We start from the raw sequence: 12,480 nt of genomic DNA on the forward strand, positions 1-12,480 counted from the left end.
CGGGGAACAACAGCCAATAGCCGGGCTGCATCTTAGTACACCAGTTCAATTTAAATACAAAGTGACTTCTACTACAAAGCCAACAACGCACCTACCAGGAGACTCTGAGCCACAGGGCTCTGAAGAGCTCACAGTCAGGGGAGCAGAGTTAAAAACCAGACAAGCCACACCAAAATGTCACAGGAGACTGTCCAACGAAGTAAGACAATGGTACAAAAACACCACGTAGAGTCAAAGTCAGAATCCAGAACCAAGGTCCAAAATACTAGAAAACTACCCAGAAATGATCCCTCAACCAGTAAAGACATGAACAGACAAAAGAGAGCACACACACTGAATACACAAGCGAGGAAGGTTTATTAGACACAGGTGAAACTGATCAGGGCCGGTTAGGTAATCACAGTGATGGGAAACACACGAGGACAGGAAGTGAAGTATCTATAAGTGAATACCAAAATAAAACAGGAAATAAGAGAAAAACTGAAAACAATAAAAAAAAAAAAAAGACTTTGTAACAATATTTAGATTAATCAGTGTGCTGTTACTAAAAACATTTTTCAAGAACAGAAAGATTCTAATAATCTAATTTCAACATGAACAATATTCAATAAATGCATCCACTATAAAGAAAGTTATTTCTGCATGTAATAATCAAGGAGAGAGAGAGTATTTCTCTACGCATGCAAGCTCTTAACAATTTAAATAATCAGTTCCATCTCATAATATGCATTGTCGTGACTCTAAAAGTGTCATTTCTTCATTTAGAATACTTTCATTTAATCATTGGCTGGTAAATTAATGGACGTTGTGGTATTTTCAGAATCCAGTAGTGGTTGTAGTACAAATGTGCACACAAGTGTGTGAATTCTAGCTTTATTTTCCATTTGCAAGAACACCAGCAGTGATGTTTTGACCCACCTTCCATTAACTCCTCCTTCCTTTCACAGTCCATCTTGGTTCATAGACCTGTGACTTCTGCATTTACCTGGTCAGACAGCACGGCTGCACTGAGGAAAAACACCCACTCCAATGTAAGTTGATGTCTGCTACAATCAATCATTTTAGGATCAAATGGCAAATGGTAGAAAACTGTCTTTCTATATCTTTAATATTTCTATTTCTTCTAGTTATAATATATTTAATTCTGATTATTCATCAACAAATTTTCTGATTACTTGTAGCATCAATGCAGAAGCATCCAGAGGACTGACTAGCGTTTTACTTGTTGAACTTCTGTTTTCATATTTAAAGGCACAGAGAACAAAACTGTGTGTCAGGACTCACGGGTGGATAAAATATCAATGAGTTGTAAAGAGTAGCTGCTCATCTGAGCCTTTTCCGTATTATTCATGCCATTGAGTGCCTTATATTGTTCTGACTGCTTGGCGAGTCCTTTTCCTCTGCTTCTCATGGATTCCAGTATTTTCCCCTCTATGTTCCTTTATGAAGGAAAACAACAACAGATACAGTTTCTGCAATAATCTGTGTGAAACTGGCTCCTTGATGGGACATTTTCATGTTTTTCTTTTTAAATATAAAACAGAATAATCCTGACCTTTTGTCTGCTGGTGTTTATCAAATGTACTTTTTAAAGATTTTAATAGATATTTGAGAGACGAGGAAGCAGAATGTTTAGCTATTGGGGTAAATCATTTATTCAATGATGAAATTGTAATAACTGATAAAAAATAAAACTGCACTCGCTCTGTGTTCTTAATTCAAAGGAAGTCGACTTTGTTTTAAATTACGACAGCTAAAAAAGGGAAGTTAGTTTGTTGGACTGTTGAAATTCATGAATATCATTATTTTCTCTTTAAAACCACCAACCAAAGGATCTATTTGTCACTCTCTTGTTGATGTGGGCTTCTTTGGTAAGACAACACTCATGGTTTTATTCTCATCTAACACTCTGAGTCGTACACATTTGCAGCCTTGTGAGCGGTGGTCTCTTAACACACAGGAACTTGTGGTTGTACAGAGCATGTTGAACGCTTTGTAAAATCCACTGTTGTGTTTGTGAATCCAGGTGATGAGTGTCATGGCAGTCCGGTCTGTGAGAACGGTGACAGCCAACATGTTACTGAGTGTCTTCTTTCTCTCAGGTGAGCTTTTGGTTCAGTCACTTGTATTCCTCTTGAATCATTTACTATTTGACACATATCATTTTACCCTAAATTCATGTGAATGTTACAATCTGTATTCTCTGCGTCAGCTCTTTTGTCACTGAGACGAGACTGACTTAGTTATTTGGAGATATAGACGGGTTTGGTCACCACTGGGGTCGGCCTCGTGGGGGATAGTTGTTGTAAAACCAAGAAAATGAATCAATACAAAAACTGTTCAGTGATAAAAAGACCAAAATGCAAAATATTACTGCTGAAGTATATTTCTCTTCATGTTTTTTTTTTTTTTTTTACACATGTTACTCACCACTGTTAATCATTAGTCTGTTTCACAGGTGCTTTGGCTGATTGTGTTCCGAATCTAAATCTATTCATTACTACACCTCAAGAGATGGAAGCACTGACTGGATCATGTTTGCAAATCCCATGTAACTTCACTGGTAAACCAGAGGAATTCAACAGCACAAGATCAACCTTCGGAGTGTGGATTAAAAATGATCCTCAGTTTGGCCAAAATCCAAATAATGTGATTTTCAACAGTAGCAGGAAGGATAACATCTATCCAATGAATCTAACTGGAGACCTGAGTCAGAAAAACTGCACCACTTTATTTTCCAGTTTAAACACATCATACACAGACAGGTACTACTTCAGGATTGAGAACCGACCATTTCTGGCAACAGCTTCTTGTGATCCTCTTCAAATAACAGTTCGAGGTAAGAGAGTTTTGGTTTTTATCAGTCAGTCTATGATGTTATTGTTTAGAATAAAAAGTGATATCAGTTGAAGCTAACCTTCAATGTGAATGTAAATATCTGCTACAGAGACCAACCAGAGAATGAAATGTTTACACTTCATGGATATTAATGGAATTGTTTTTTGTGCTCTACTATTAATAGTCCCATGATGAAGCTGCCTGTTCATGCAGACCTTTGCATTTAATGCTTGAAAAAGGGGAAGTCTCATGAGTTCAGTATTTTTTAGAAAATCTACATTAATTAGTGCAAGTTTACATTTCATGTTACCCCTACAGAGGGTCACAAGATAAATCTGAGGGGTCGTGAGATGATTAAACCAGTCACATGTGGTGTTATTCTTCATTCTGTAATGTCTTTGTTACTGGCATCAAACAGGAGGAAACAGCATTTGTTGGGGACTATTTTCAGCGGCGGATTAATCCACATTTGGCGACTCCTCTGGTTGTATAGAAGTCTATGAGAAAATGACTCTACTTCTCTCTTGATTTATTACCTCAGTAAACATTGTAAACATGAGTTTATGGTCTCAATCTCTAGTTTCAAGTCTTCTTCAATACAGCATGATGTTCATTGAGTACATTATGGTCCATTTAGAGTCAAACAGACCATAAAGCAGGGGATGCTTTAGGGCGGGGCTACACGGTGATTGACAGGTCTCTACCAGAGACGTATACGGCGTCTCTACGTCACTCCTCCTCAGTCCAGATATGGTCACTTCCTGTTCACTGGTTGCAAGAAAACCAAGATGGCGACGGCCAAATCGCTTCGAAACATCAGTCCACAAACCAACGGGTGACGTCACGACGACTACGTCCACTTCTTACATACAGTCTTTGAGAAATACATCAGATCACCCCCGTTTTAATGCATTGCACTGCTGATTAATAACTGTGTGTGTGTGTGTGTGTGTGTGTGTGTGTGTGTGTGTGTGTGTGTGTGTGTGTGTGTGTGTGTGTGTGTGTGTGTGTGTGTGTGTGTGTGTGTGTGTGTGTGTGTGTGTTTTAGGGAGCAGCTCAGTGCATAGTCAGCATACGGGGGTCGGGGAGTTGTTGGGAAACACACGGTTCTGGCACGGAAAGGACTACTGCAACTTTGTGTACAAGGACTGGATTCAGCTGGAGAAACCGTTCGATGGTGAGAACACCGTCACGCTCACAGTTTACGGAGAGAAGAGGAGGGAAGAGAGAGAGATTTATTCCACTCACCCGTCCTCCTCCTCACATTCCCGTTGTAGATTTCATAGACAGACACACGACTCCCAGAATGCCCTGGCACGACATCTCCTCAGTGGTTCACGGGAAAGCAGCTCGGGACGTGGCCAGACACTTCATCCAGCGGTGGAACTTCACTAAGGTCAGAGGTCCTGCTGCTGTTGTCTCGTCACCCTGATTCTATCCTAAATGAATAAAAGTATTTATAATAATCTGTTTTCATGAGACATTAGTGTCACAGTTGTTACTTTTTGTGTACTGCCCTTTCTTTCTGAAGGAGAAAGCTGGTATCTAGCACCAGACTATAGCGTTCAATTAAACTGATATTGATTCTTTTAGGTGTCTAAAATACGTCCACAGCAGAACATTGATTACTCCGACCCTTTAAATAATCTCCTTCTGGACAGAAGTGATGAAATTAAATATGTGGAAGAAGCAGAATATACCTGGAATAAAGTATAGAGTGTTTTATTTTCTCTGATGTGACTCTGCAGCCGACCACGTCGCTGTCTCCAGTAAATTTGTGACCCGTGTTTTGATTTTTCCTCTGTTTGTCTTCCAGCTCGTGAAGCCAAAGTACCGCTCCCTGTCGTACCCGTACCTGCTGCCCAAGTCTCACACCACGGCCAGAGAGCAGCGGTACCAAGTCCCCAACTGCATCCAAACCAAAGTGCAGGTCGGTGCTTGTTGCTTTTATTTTAACACGGCTGACTTTAAGACGCCCCTTTACATCCTGCAGCTCATCCTCACTGTGGGTTCAGCTCTGACCTGCACTGGAAGAGGGTTTTTAAGTGTGCAGTGTAAATCTGGTGTCCCACAATGCAATGCACCAAGGAAACAAAGCTTCTCACGGCTGGAAAAAAAAATGAAAACAGATTTGGCGAGATGAGTTCAGGAGGTTCCCAGAAAACCAAAAAAAGTGGTTCAACACTTTGCATTCCTCTTGTTTAGTTTCATTTTCAGAGACATGTTGTCTCGTCACCTTTTTATGAATTAATTTCTGTTTATTTGCACTTTAGAAAGTAGAAATCGTAAACAAGTTGGAACATTGTGTAGCAGAGGTTGTAGATATCAAAAGTCATATTTGAAAAAACAAAACAATAAAGAGACAAACGACAGATTTATAAAAATGTTCAAATGACAGAAGTTTAAGATTACAAGTTGAGATACAAGAAAATGTGTGAAGTGATATAAACAGCTGCTACTTTAAGTTATTTTCAGATGTTTTTGGTACAAAAATCATAAAATAAACTCAAAGTACATGAAGTACAGATTAAGTATATTATATATATTAGTGGACGAATGGTAGTTGTTGTGTACTCTCACGTGTCTCAAGACTCAAACACAAACATCCAACTTTCCTCTTTGCAAAGTTTTTGTTTTCACGTTTGTCTTCCTGTCGTCCCTCCCTCCATTTTTCTGGAATAATTCACGTTAGAATATTCTAACCAGCAGCAGAAGTAAAGTGAAGGTCTCAGTGAAGGATCTAGTCTCTAAAATCATAAGACGATTATTTATCACTTGCAAGTGTCACGAAAATGTCTTTATTCAAACTGCAAAACATGTATTCATGTTTGAACCGTTCAAAATACTGATTAACTAACAGTATAAATGTCTTTTTTAATCGTTCAAAAATAGCCAAAAAATACACATTACCAGTTACATTAATGAACACATTTCACATTTGAGCCAAGTCGTAATATTTGCCTCCTCAAAGTCACCAGACTCCATTGACGGAAAACGTCATCTTACCTCCATGATCGTCGTGAAACAATCTTTTCAAACAAACTTCGACAAACAAAATAAACCTCACAATTACTTTGTGAGTCTTTCCACTGTTCCAACAATCACCAGCTGTGGTTCAGTCAGAATATATCATAAATTCAGAGTTAGATGTGAAAAGAAACGGACGTTATTCCCTCCTCAAAGCCAACAGACTCCATTGACAGAAACAGTGATATTGTCGAGTTTTCCCGTGTTTAAAAAACCTCCATATATGCTCTAATAATTTGTTGGAAAAACAGCATTAGACGGTGTTTGTTCACCACCTGAGGAATGTTCCAGTGTTACCTTTGTGACCCAGCCTCACTAACACTGTTTGAACATAGTTATTAATTATAATAATGAATCTGTTGAGCTATCGATCCTCCATCGTCCTCTGGTGTTCTTATCTTTGTGAGTCATTCGGCGGTGAGATATCATCCTTCTCTTTCTCCGTGTCATTTCAAACGTTTTCAGGGAGGGTAAAAAGTACCGAGTGTACGTGGTGACGCCTCTGCTGCCGGGCTTCGAAGGAGACATCAACACCGGAGGAGGCAGCGCCATCCAGGCCGTCATGCACTTCAACTACAGGTGTGTGTGTGTGTGTGTGTGTGTGTGTGTGTGTGTGTGTGTGTGTGTGTGTGTGTGTGTGTATGTGTGTGTGTGTGTGTGTGTTTGTGAGAGACAATAAAGCTGCCTTTAACCCACCTTCTGTTTGAGTTTGTCTCATGCTGGTCTGCTGGTTTTCTAAACATGTTTGTGTTTTTGAACTAGAACTGAACCTTTAAAGGTTCCACATAACCTAAAGCAGAACTGCGGTTCCCAAACTTCCCTTCTGACCCTTTAAATGAAGAAATGTCTGAACTGTACCGTAATGAGATATGGTGTGAAATATGTGTCGGGTAACAGATGTTTCTTTCACACAGATAACTGTAGAGCGCAGCTACAAATAACAGAAACTAAAATATAATTCAGTGTAAATAAAACTACATCATTAAAGATTAGAGTTACCACAAGGAACTTTCATTTTGTGTCTGAAACAACAATTTAATAATAGAATTCTGTAATCGTTTCTGTTATTTTGTCCAGCTCCTGTCTACAGTGACATAAAGATAAACATAACTATTAAATATAAAGGACATCATTCACTTCCATGCCCTTGATATGAAAGTGAAGACCCATTTATTAAGTATTTAACAGATCTCTTTAATTATTTTTTTTATATACATTTCTTTGGACTATTTCATTTCCTGTATTTTACTAGTATGAACGTCAGCATGTAGTCTGAGCTCAGGCGCTGCAGCGCCCCCTGCTGGCCGATTCTGGGATCGCACTCATTTTGTGGTTCTGCAGGTTCTGCCAACATCAACGACCGGAGCATGCTGGGAAAGAGGGACAGCGAGGTGGCGGTGATCGTGGAGGACTCGGAGACGGTTACGGCGGTGATGGACGGGCAGGAGTACCAAGCTGGAAAATACGCTCTGCAGCTCCGCCTCGAGTGCTTCAAGTACTGACACATTATATGAACTATGTATTCAACCAGAGCTTCTTTACAGGCTGTAAAGACATTTAAACATGAAATAAGAGAAAGTTAGGAGTGAGAGAAAACTTATTCTGACACTTTTTAAATTAAGATAACTTATTACACTATAACAATATTTGTTTCATGTATTTTTTGTTCTTTGTCCAGGGGGGCCCCTGACATGTTGGGCCCCTGGGCCTGTGCCCAATATGCCCGTTCAGTAATCCGTCACGCAACCGTCTCTAAATTTGAGGTTTCAAAGGGGACATATCATGAAAAATGAATGAACTCACATACATTTGGCTATCTGGAGTTCTTACCAACCCACAAACTGTGAAATAAGACGACCCAGTCAGTTTTTTTGTGCGCTACCTTGATCAGAAAACATTAGAATAAACCTCCCCATAAGAGTATCCCCATATGAGCTTCAGAACCACATTTGCAGAGGATCGCCATCATTTTCTAACAAGCCAATCAGAGCAGACTGGGCTCATTTAAAGAGACAGGCGCTAAAACGGAGCGTTTCAGACAGACGCTGAATACTGATGTATTCAGACAAGACTGTGTGAGAAAAATAGTTTTTTAAATGTAAATCTAATTTATTTATTTATTAGAGTTTTTTGTACTTCTGTTAAATTTCCTCATCACGTCTTCTTCTCGTTGCCAAATATCTCCGCTCGCAATATCCTGCAATGTTTCAGCATTTCCTCTTTTCTGGTGCCGTCAGCGTTTCTTCAAGTTTCTCCTCACCCGCCTCCTCACCTCTCCGTCTCTCTCTCTCTCTCTCTCTCTCTCTCTCTCTCTCTCTCTCTCTCTCTCTCTCTCTCTCTCTCTCTCTCTCCCCTGGTTCTCTCTCTGACTCCGTCCTGTTTTCTTTTGTTTTTTCTCTCTTCAGGTCTTCCGAAGTCTTCCGCCCAGCGACGTCCGTAGCATCCTGGAGCTGGAGGGCTACCTCGCCAAGCCGGGCCTGGACAAGGAGGACCCGGCCCGGGCTCACGAGGAGCTGAAGAAGATCCGCGGCTTCCTGGTCCAGTTCCCTCTTCAGTTCCTGTGCGAGCAGAACCTGCTTCCCCCCATGGGCTGCAAGGAGGCCATGGTGCCCATGGAGGTCTGGACCTGAGACCGAGAGGGACTCGCCAGTGCATTCATGTGTTCACGCACAACATCAGGAAGGCTTTCAGGTTAATGAGACCCACTCTGGTGCCATTTTGGAGGTCATAGTGGCTGAAAACAGCCTTTTTGTGTTTTTAATAAACTGACAGCTGTATCTGATGACATGTTAGCGTTGCACTACAGTGGTTCCCCTCTGCAAACATAATTGAATAATATTTTCTAACCAGTTTGTTTGTGCTGTAAAAATCCTTGACCTTGGTGCAGTCTGTCTGTGCTGCAACGCTCCTCAACATGAGCCACAAAAAGTAAAAGTTAGAGTTAAACGGAGAGTTTCTTTGGAGATAAAAACCTGGTGTTTGGATATAATTTATAAACGTCTGATCTACTTACTTTTATCTTTGTTGTAGTATGAAAGTGATCACAAACATCTGATGTAATGGATCGTTGCAGTTGTGTCTCCATCATTGGTTCTTTCGGTTGTGATAATAATAATAGTGGAAACAAACGTGAGCAAACCGATTGTAAACAAATGCATGTGGACGAGAAAAACATAGTTTAAATGATTCGAAACGTCCTTCACAGTTGACAGACGGTCTTTGTGGTTCAACTGACCTGCTGTTCTTACCGTAGTGTAGGCTTTCTTCGCTTTATTATCAATATTTAAACTTTCAATTTGACCGTGAAAAAAGTTGTTTTAGATAATCTGGAATAATTCAATATAATTCATCATCTGTCAATTGAATCACATCCTGATACATAATAACCCCGTCTATATTGATAAGAACGAGCACATACTCCCTTCATTTAATGAGAAAGTACTCCGTATATATGAGACATGGTTTTGTAAACTTATTCGTGAATTGAATACAATTTATTTATTTTCAGAAAACTTTCTATATCCTAAAATATATCATTATCAAGATATTTCAGGTGATTAAACACTAAAGAGAACATCATTTTAAACATAACATGTTTAAAATGATGATAGATCCCCTTTAATGCGACGCGCTGGCCCTTTAAGGTAACCTGTGTGGTCACAGCTGCTGATCCTAGAGAAGATGGGTTTTAGCTGCAAAATGACCTCCAAAAATGGCGTCAGCTGTGGTTGTGAACAAAGCCTTTTGTACCAGCGGTGCCACCGGATGCACGTGAATAAGTTTCACACTGACACTGTGTCGTTGGAACAACATGGAGACTACGATGACACGTAAACGACACACATGTACCAACAAACATGGAGCGCAAACCACCAGGCTTTTCCTCTACAGTCTCCTTCGTTCTGCAACAACACTATGCAACGTTCAGGGCCGGCAAACGCAGCTCTGAGGGTTTGAAAAAGACACAAAATAATATAAAGAAGAAGAAGAAGGGGACTTTAATAAAGGAGAAGAGGATGAAGAGCTGTCGGACGTCTCCAGCCATTTTCTCTCATATCTCTGAAGCTTTTTAATATTTATGTCAAACAGGAAATCACAAGTGCCAAAGATGAAAGACTGTTAGTACAGTACGTACATTCATTACATTCCTCATACTGTTCTACGTTTAGCCTTAAGTGACCTGTTCTTGTGCTCTGATCTGCTCTTTGTAGTTCTTTTGGTAGCACTTTACTTTGCAGGTCTGTAATTTCCAATTAATACCATTTTCTGGAAAGAGCTGCTATAGTTTGGTGCTAATTACAGTAACGGGGAAATCTTTATTCATACCTAAATAAACATTCATTTGATTGGAAACTTTACACTCCTTATAATAGTTTTCTGCCTGTAGACAAAGTTTAATTTAAATTTAAAAGAATCTAAGTAACATTGTTAGTTCTTTGGTATTCATTATAGAAAACGTGGACACATAACCAGCCTTTCCAGGTAATTACAGACTTGAATAAAGCGTTGCCGTTCTGTTTTTTTACTGCATAACTCTCAGATTCATGCATGATAAGTTCATTACAATGCTGCGTTTCATTAATGTCAGCAAGCAGGAATTCTTTAGCAACAGCCAAGTTTATACAAACAGGCAACATTAGTTTGTTGGGCAACGATTGAGCGGATGCAAGTTCCTTCAGCACCTTTGTTTCTGCTGCCACCAAGTGGCCAAAATAATCTATTATTGCAGCGTTAAGATATTTATTAGTGCAGTTTTAAGGTTTTTGTAGTCTTAAAGATATACTTGAAGTTTAAGTTTATTAATAAAATTAGAAACGATGGTCTGCAGCCTTCACGCTGTTAAACTCAACGTCAGGTCGTCACAATTTTGAGAAAAAGTCTCAGATTTTCCGACGTTTCTGGAACGCAGCATCAATGTCCCTCCGTGTCTTCCTCGTTGGTCTGTGAGTGATCTGCATGACGCTGTTTTGTGCTATAAATTTGACCAAAAAAAAGACGATACCCGTAGCTGACAGCATGACAGCTGCTCATTGCCATTAAACATTAAACAGATGAAAGCATGAAGCTGAACTGGTTGCCTTTTTAAAAGCCATGGACGTTATTGATGCTAAACGTTGTGCCTGTGTGTCGTCCGGATGCACCTGAAACTTCTCTTCTGTTGTTATTGATGGATGCTCTTCTTTTTAATCGTCCTCTCTACCTGCCTGTGTTTCTACGTCCTGCTTTTTAAGCTTTAAAAATCAGGAATATCTAAAGCTATCCCCCCCCCCCCCCCCCCCCGAAACATTTTACCAGGTAAAGTCATCTGAACAGGCAAAGAAAAGGTTTGCTGTTGTGTGCAATGTCAGACTGTTTAAATCTAAAACATAAAGTATATTGACAGACAAAAACCGAATTCACCCTTCAGAAATGGGATTATGTCATCAGCAAAGAAGTTGATTTGGATGGAAGTGTTTTCTGTGCATCCGGAATAACTGACTTTAAACCCAGAAATGTTTATGAGTATTGTTTTAGGTCATTTCTGAGTTATCAGGAACACAAACATATTGTGTACATGGAGTCACAACAGGTGTAAATGAGTATTGAAACCTTCAGCGGTCGCCTCATTTTCCTCACACCTGACGTCTAGAGGTTCAGAAACACGTTCTTTTCTCTGTCCAGCTTTTAATCACCGTGTCTCTATGAAAATGCACTTTTTTGCACAGACTGTTTTCTTGTGGCGACCTCTTAAAAGATCTGCATGTCATTTGTCGCTTTTTGTGAAATGATGGAATAAATAAATGATGTAATAATAAGTCATTAAAATGTGGTCTTCTATCGGAATGAGCCATTTATACTCATTATCGTATGAAGCTGTGTTCATCAAGTCTTCTGCTAATAGCAGGTATAAAATACTGTGTTCTTACAGTTTAGCACAAGTACATTGGTTATGTCAGTGGTGGTAGAACTAAAAATCATAATAAATGTGATAAACCTCATGACAAACTGAAGAACCACATCACCGCTGTCTGTGATTCGATGGAAACAACTGCTCAATCTGTTGGCAATTAGTTCTCCACACGCTTGTGAAACAGCGGTAACGAGAGCTACAGAGGGTGAAATTGTGGTATCACCAGCCGCCGTCTGGCTTTCTTTGCTCCTAAAGAAGTGATGCCACGGGTTTTCATTCTGCTCACGTTAAGGACTCTTGTAAAGGGAGGAGTGGAGCAGAGGCGTATTCAGTTGGTTGCAATCTACAACCTCACCACTAGATGACACCAAATACTACACAAAGTCCTTTGAACATTCGGCTTATTTTATTCATGACACAGATCGTAAAAAATAAAAATAAACATTTATCAAAACAATAAGGGTTGTAGAAAGGAATCTGAAAAAGAATCAACGGTATTGAAATATTTGTATTTTATTTATTTGGATATTTTCTCCTGATTGTCCTTATTGTGAGGCAGCAGCTCGAACCACTGAACCCAACAACATCCTGTATTATGGCTGCAGCTGTCGATTACTTTCGATTATTTTCCATCGATAAATCGAGCAGTCGGATTAGAAATAATCACTTTAATAAGGTATACATACATCCGTGCTATTTTTGTACACTTGTTGACAATAAACACT

At 39.7% G+C, this 12,480-nt stretch overlaps 1 protein-coding gene across 3 annotated transcripts; it reads left to right on the forward strand.

The window, feature by feature from the left end:
- The first annotated feature begins 1,800 nt into the window (after nucleotides 1–1,800).
- Nucleotides 1,801–11,706, forward strand: LOC142971882 (phospholipase D1-like). Of its 3 annotated transcripts, XR_012959424.1 has the most exons (7): nucleotides 1,834–4,015; nucleotides 4,116–4,234; nucleotides 4,655–4,768; nucleotides 6,331–6,444; nucleotides 7,207–7,360; nucleotides 8,271–8,556; nucleotides 9,477–11,706. XR_012959424.1 is itself a non-coding variant. In XM_076112613.1 (6 exons), exons 4-6 carry the CDS (start codon nucleotides 6,428–6,430, stop codon nucleotides 8,493–8,495), a joined length of 396 nt encoding a protein of 131 aa, XP_075968728.1. In that variant the 5' UTR covers nucleotides 1,841–4,015; nucleotides 4,116–4,234; nucleotides 4,655–4,768; nucleotides 6,331–6,427; the 3' UTR covers nucleotides 8,496–8,652. The 3 variants fall into 3 exon arrangements, 2 of the variants coding, with proteins under 2 accessions (XP_075968727.1, XP_075968728.1); XM_076112613.1 differs by lacking the exon at nucleotides 9,477–11,706 and having other exon boundaries at nucleotides 1,841–4,015; nucleotides 8,271–8,652; XM_076112612.1 differs by lacking the exons at nucleotides 7,207–7,360; nucleotides 8,271–8,556; nucleotides 9,477–11,706 and having other exon boundaries at nucleotides 1,801–3,673; nucleotides 3,887–4,015; nucleotides 6,331–6,348.
- Nucleotides 11,707–12,480: the final 774 nt, after the last annotated feature.

Source organism: Anarhichas minor, unplaced genomic scaffold (genome assembly GCF_050575085.1).
Source record: "Anarhichas minor isolate MPS153535 unplaced genomic scaffold, ASM5057508v1 ptg000050l, whole genome shotgun sequence".
Lineage (NCBI taxonomy): Eukaryota > Metazoa > Chordata > Actinopteri > Perciformes > Anarhichadidae > Anarhichas > Anarhichas minor.

Coding starts and splice junctions, on each gene's coding strand:
- LOC142971882 (XM_076112612.1), top strand. CDS start 3,589: ATGGTCACTTCCTGTTCACTGGTTGCAAGAAAACCAAGATGGCGACGG. Junction 3,674..3,886: donor ATCAGTCCACAAACCAACGG/GTGACGTCACGA, acceptor TGTGTGTTTTAG/GGAGCAGCTCAGTGCATAGT. Junction 4,235..4,654: donor AGCGGTGGAACTTCACTAAG/GTCAGAGGTCCT, acceptor TTTGTCTTCCAG/CTCGTGAAGCCAAAGTACCG.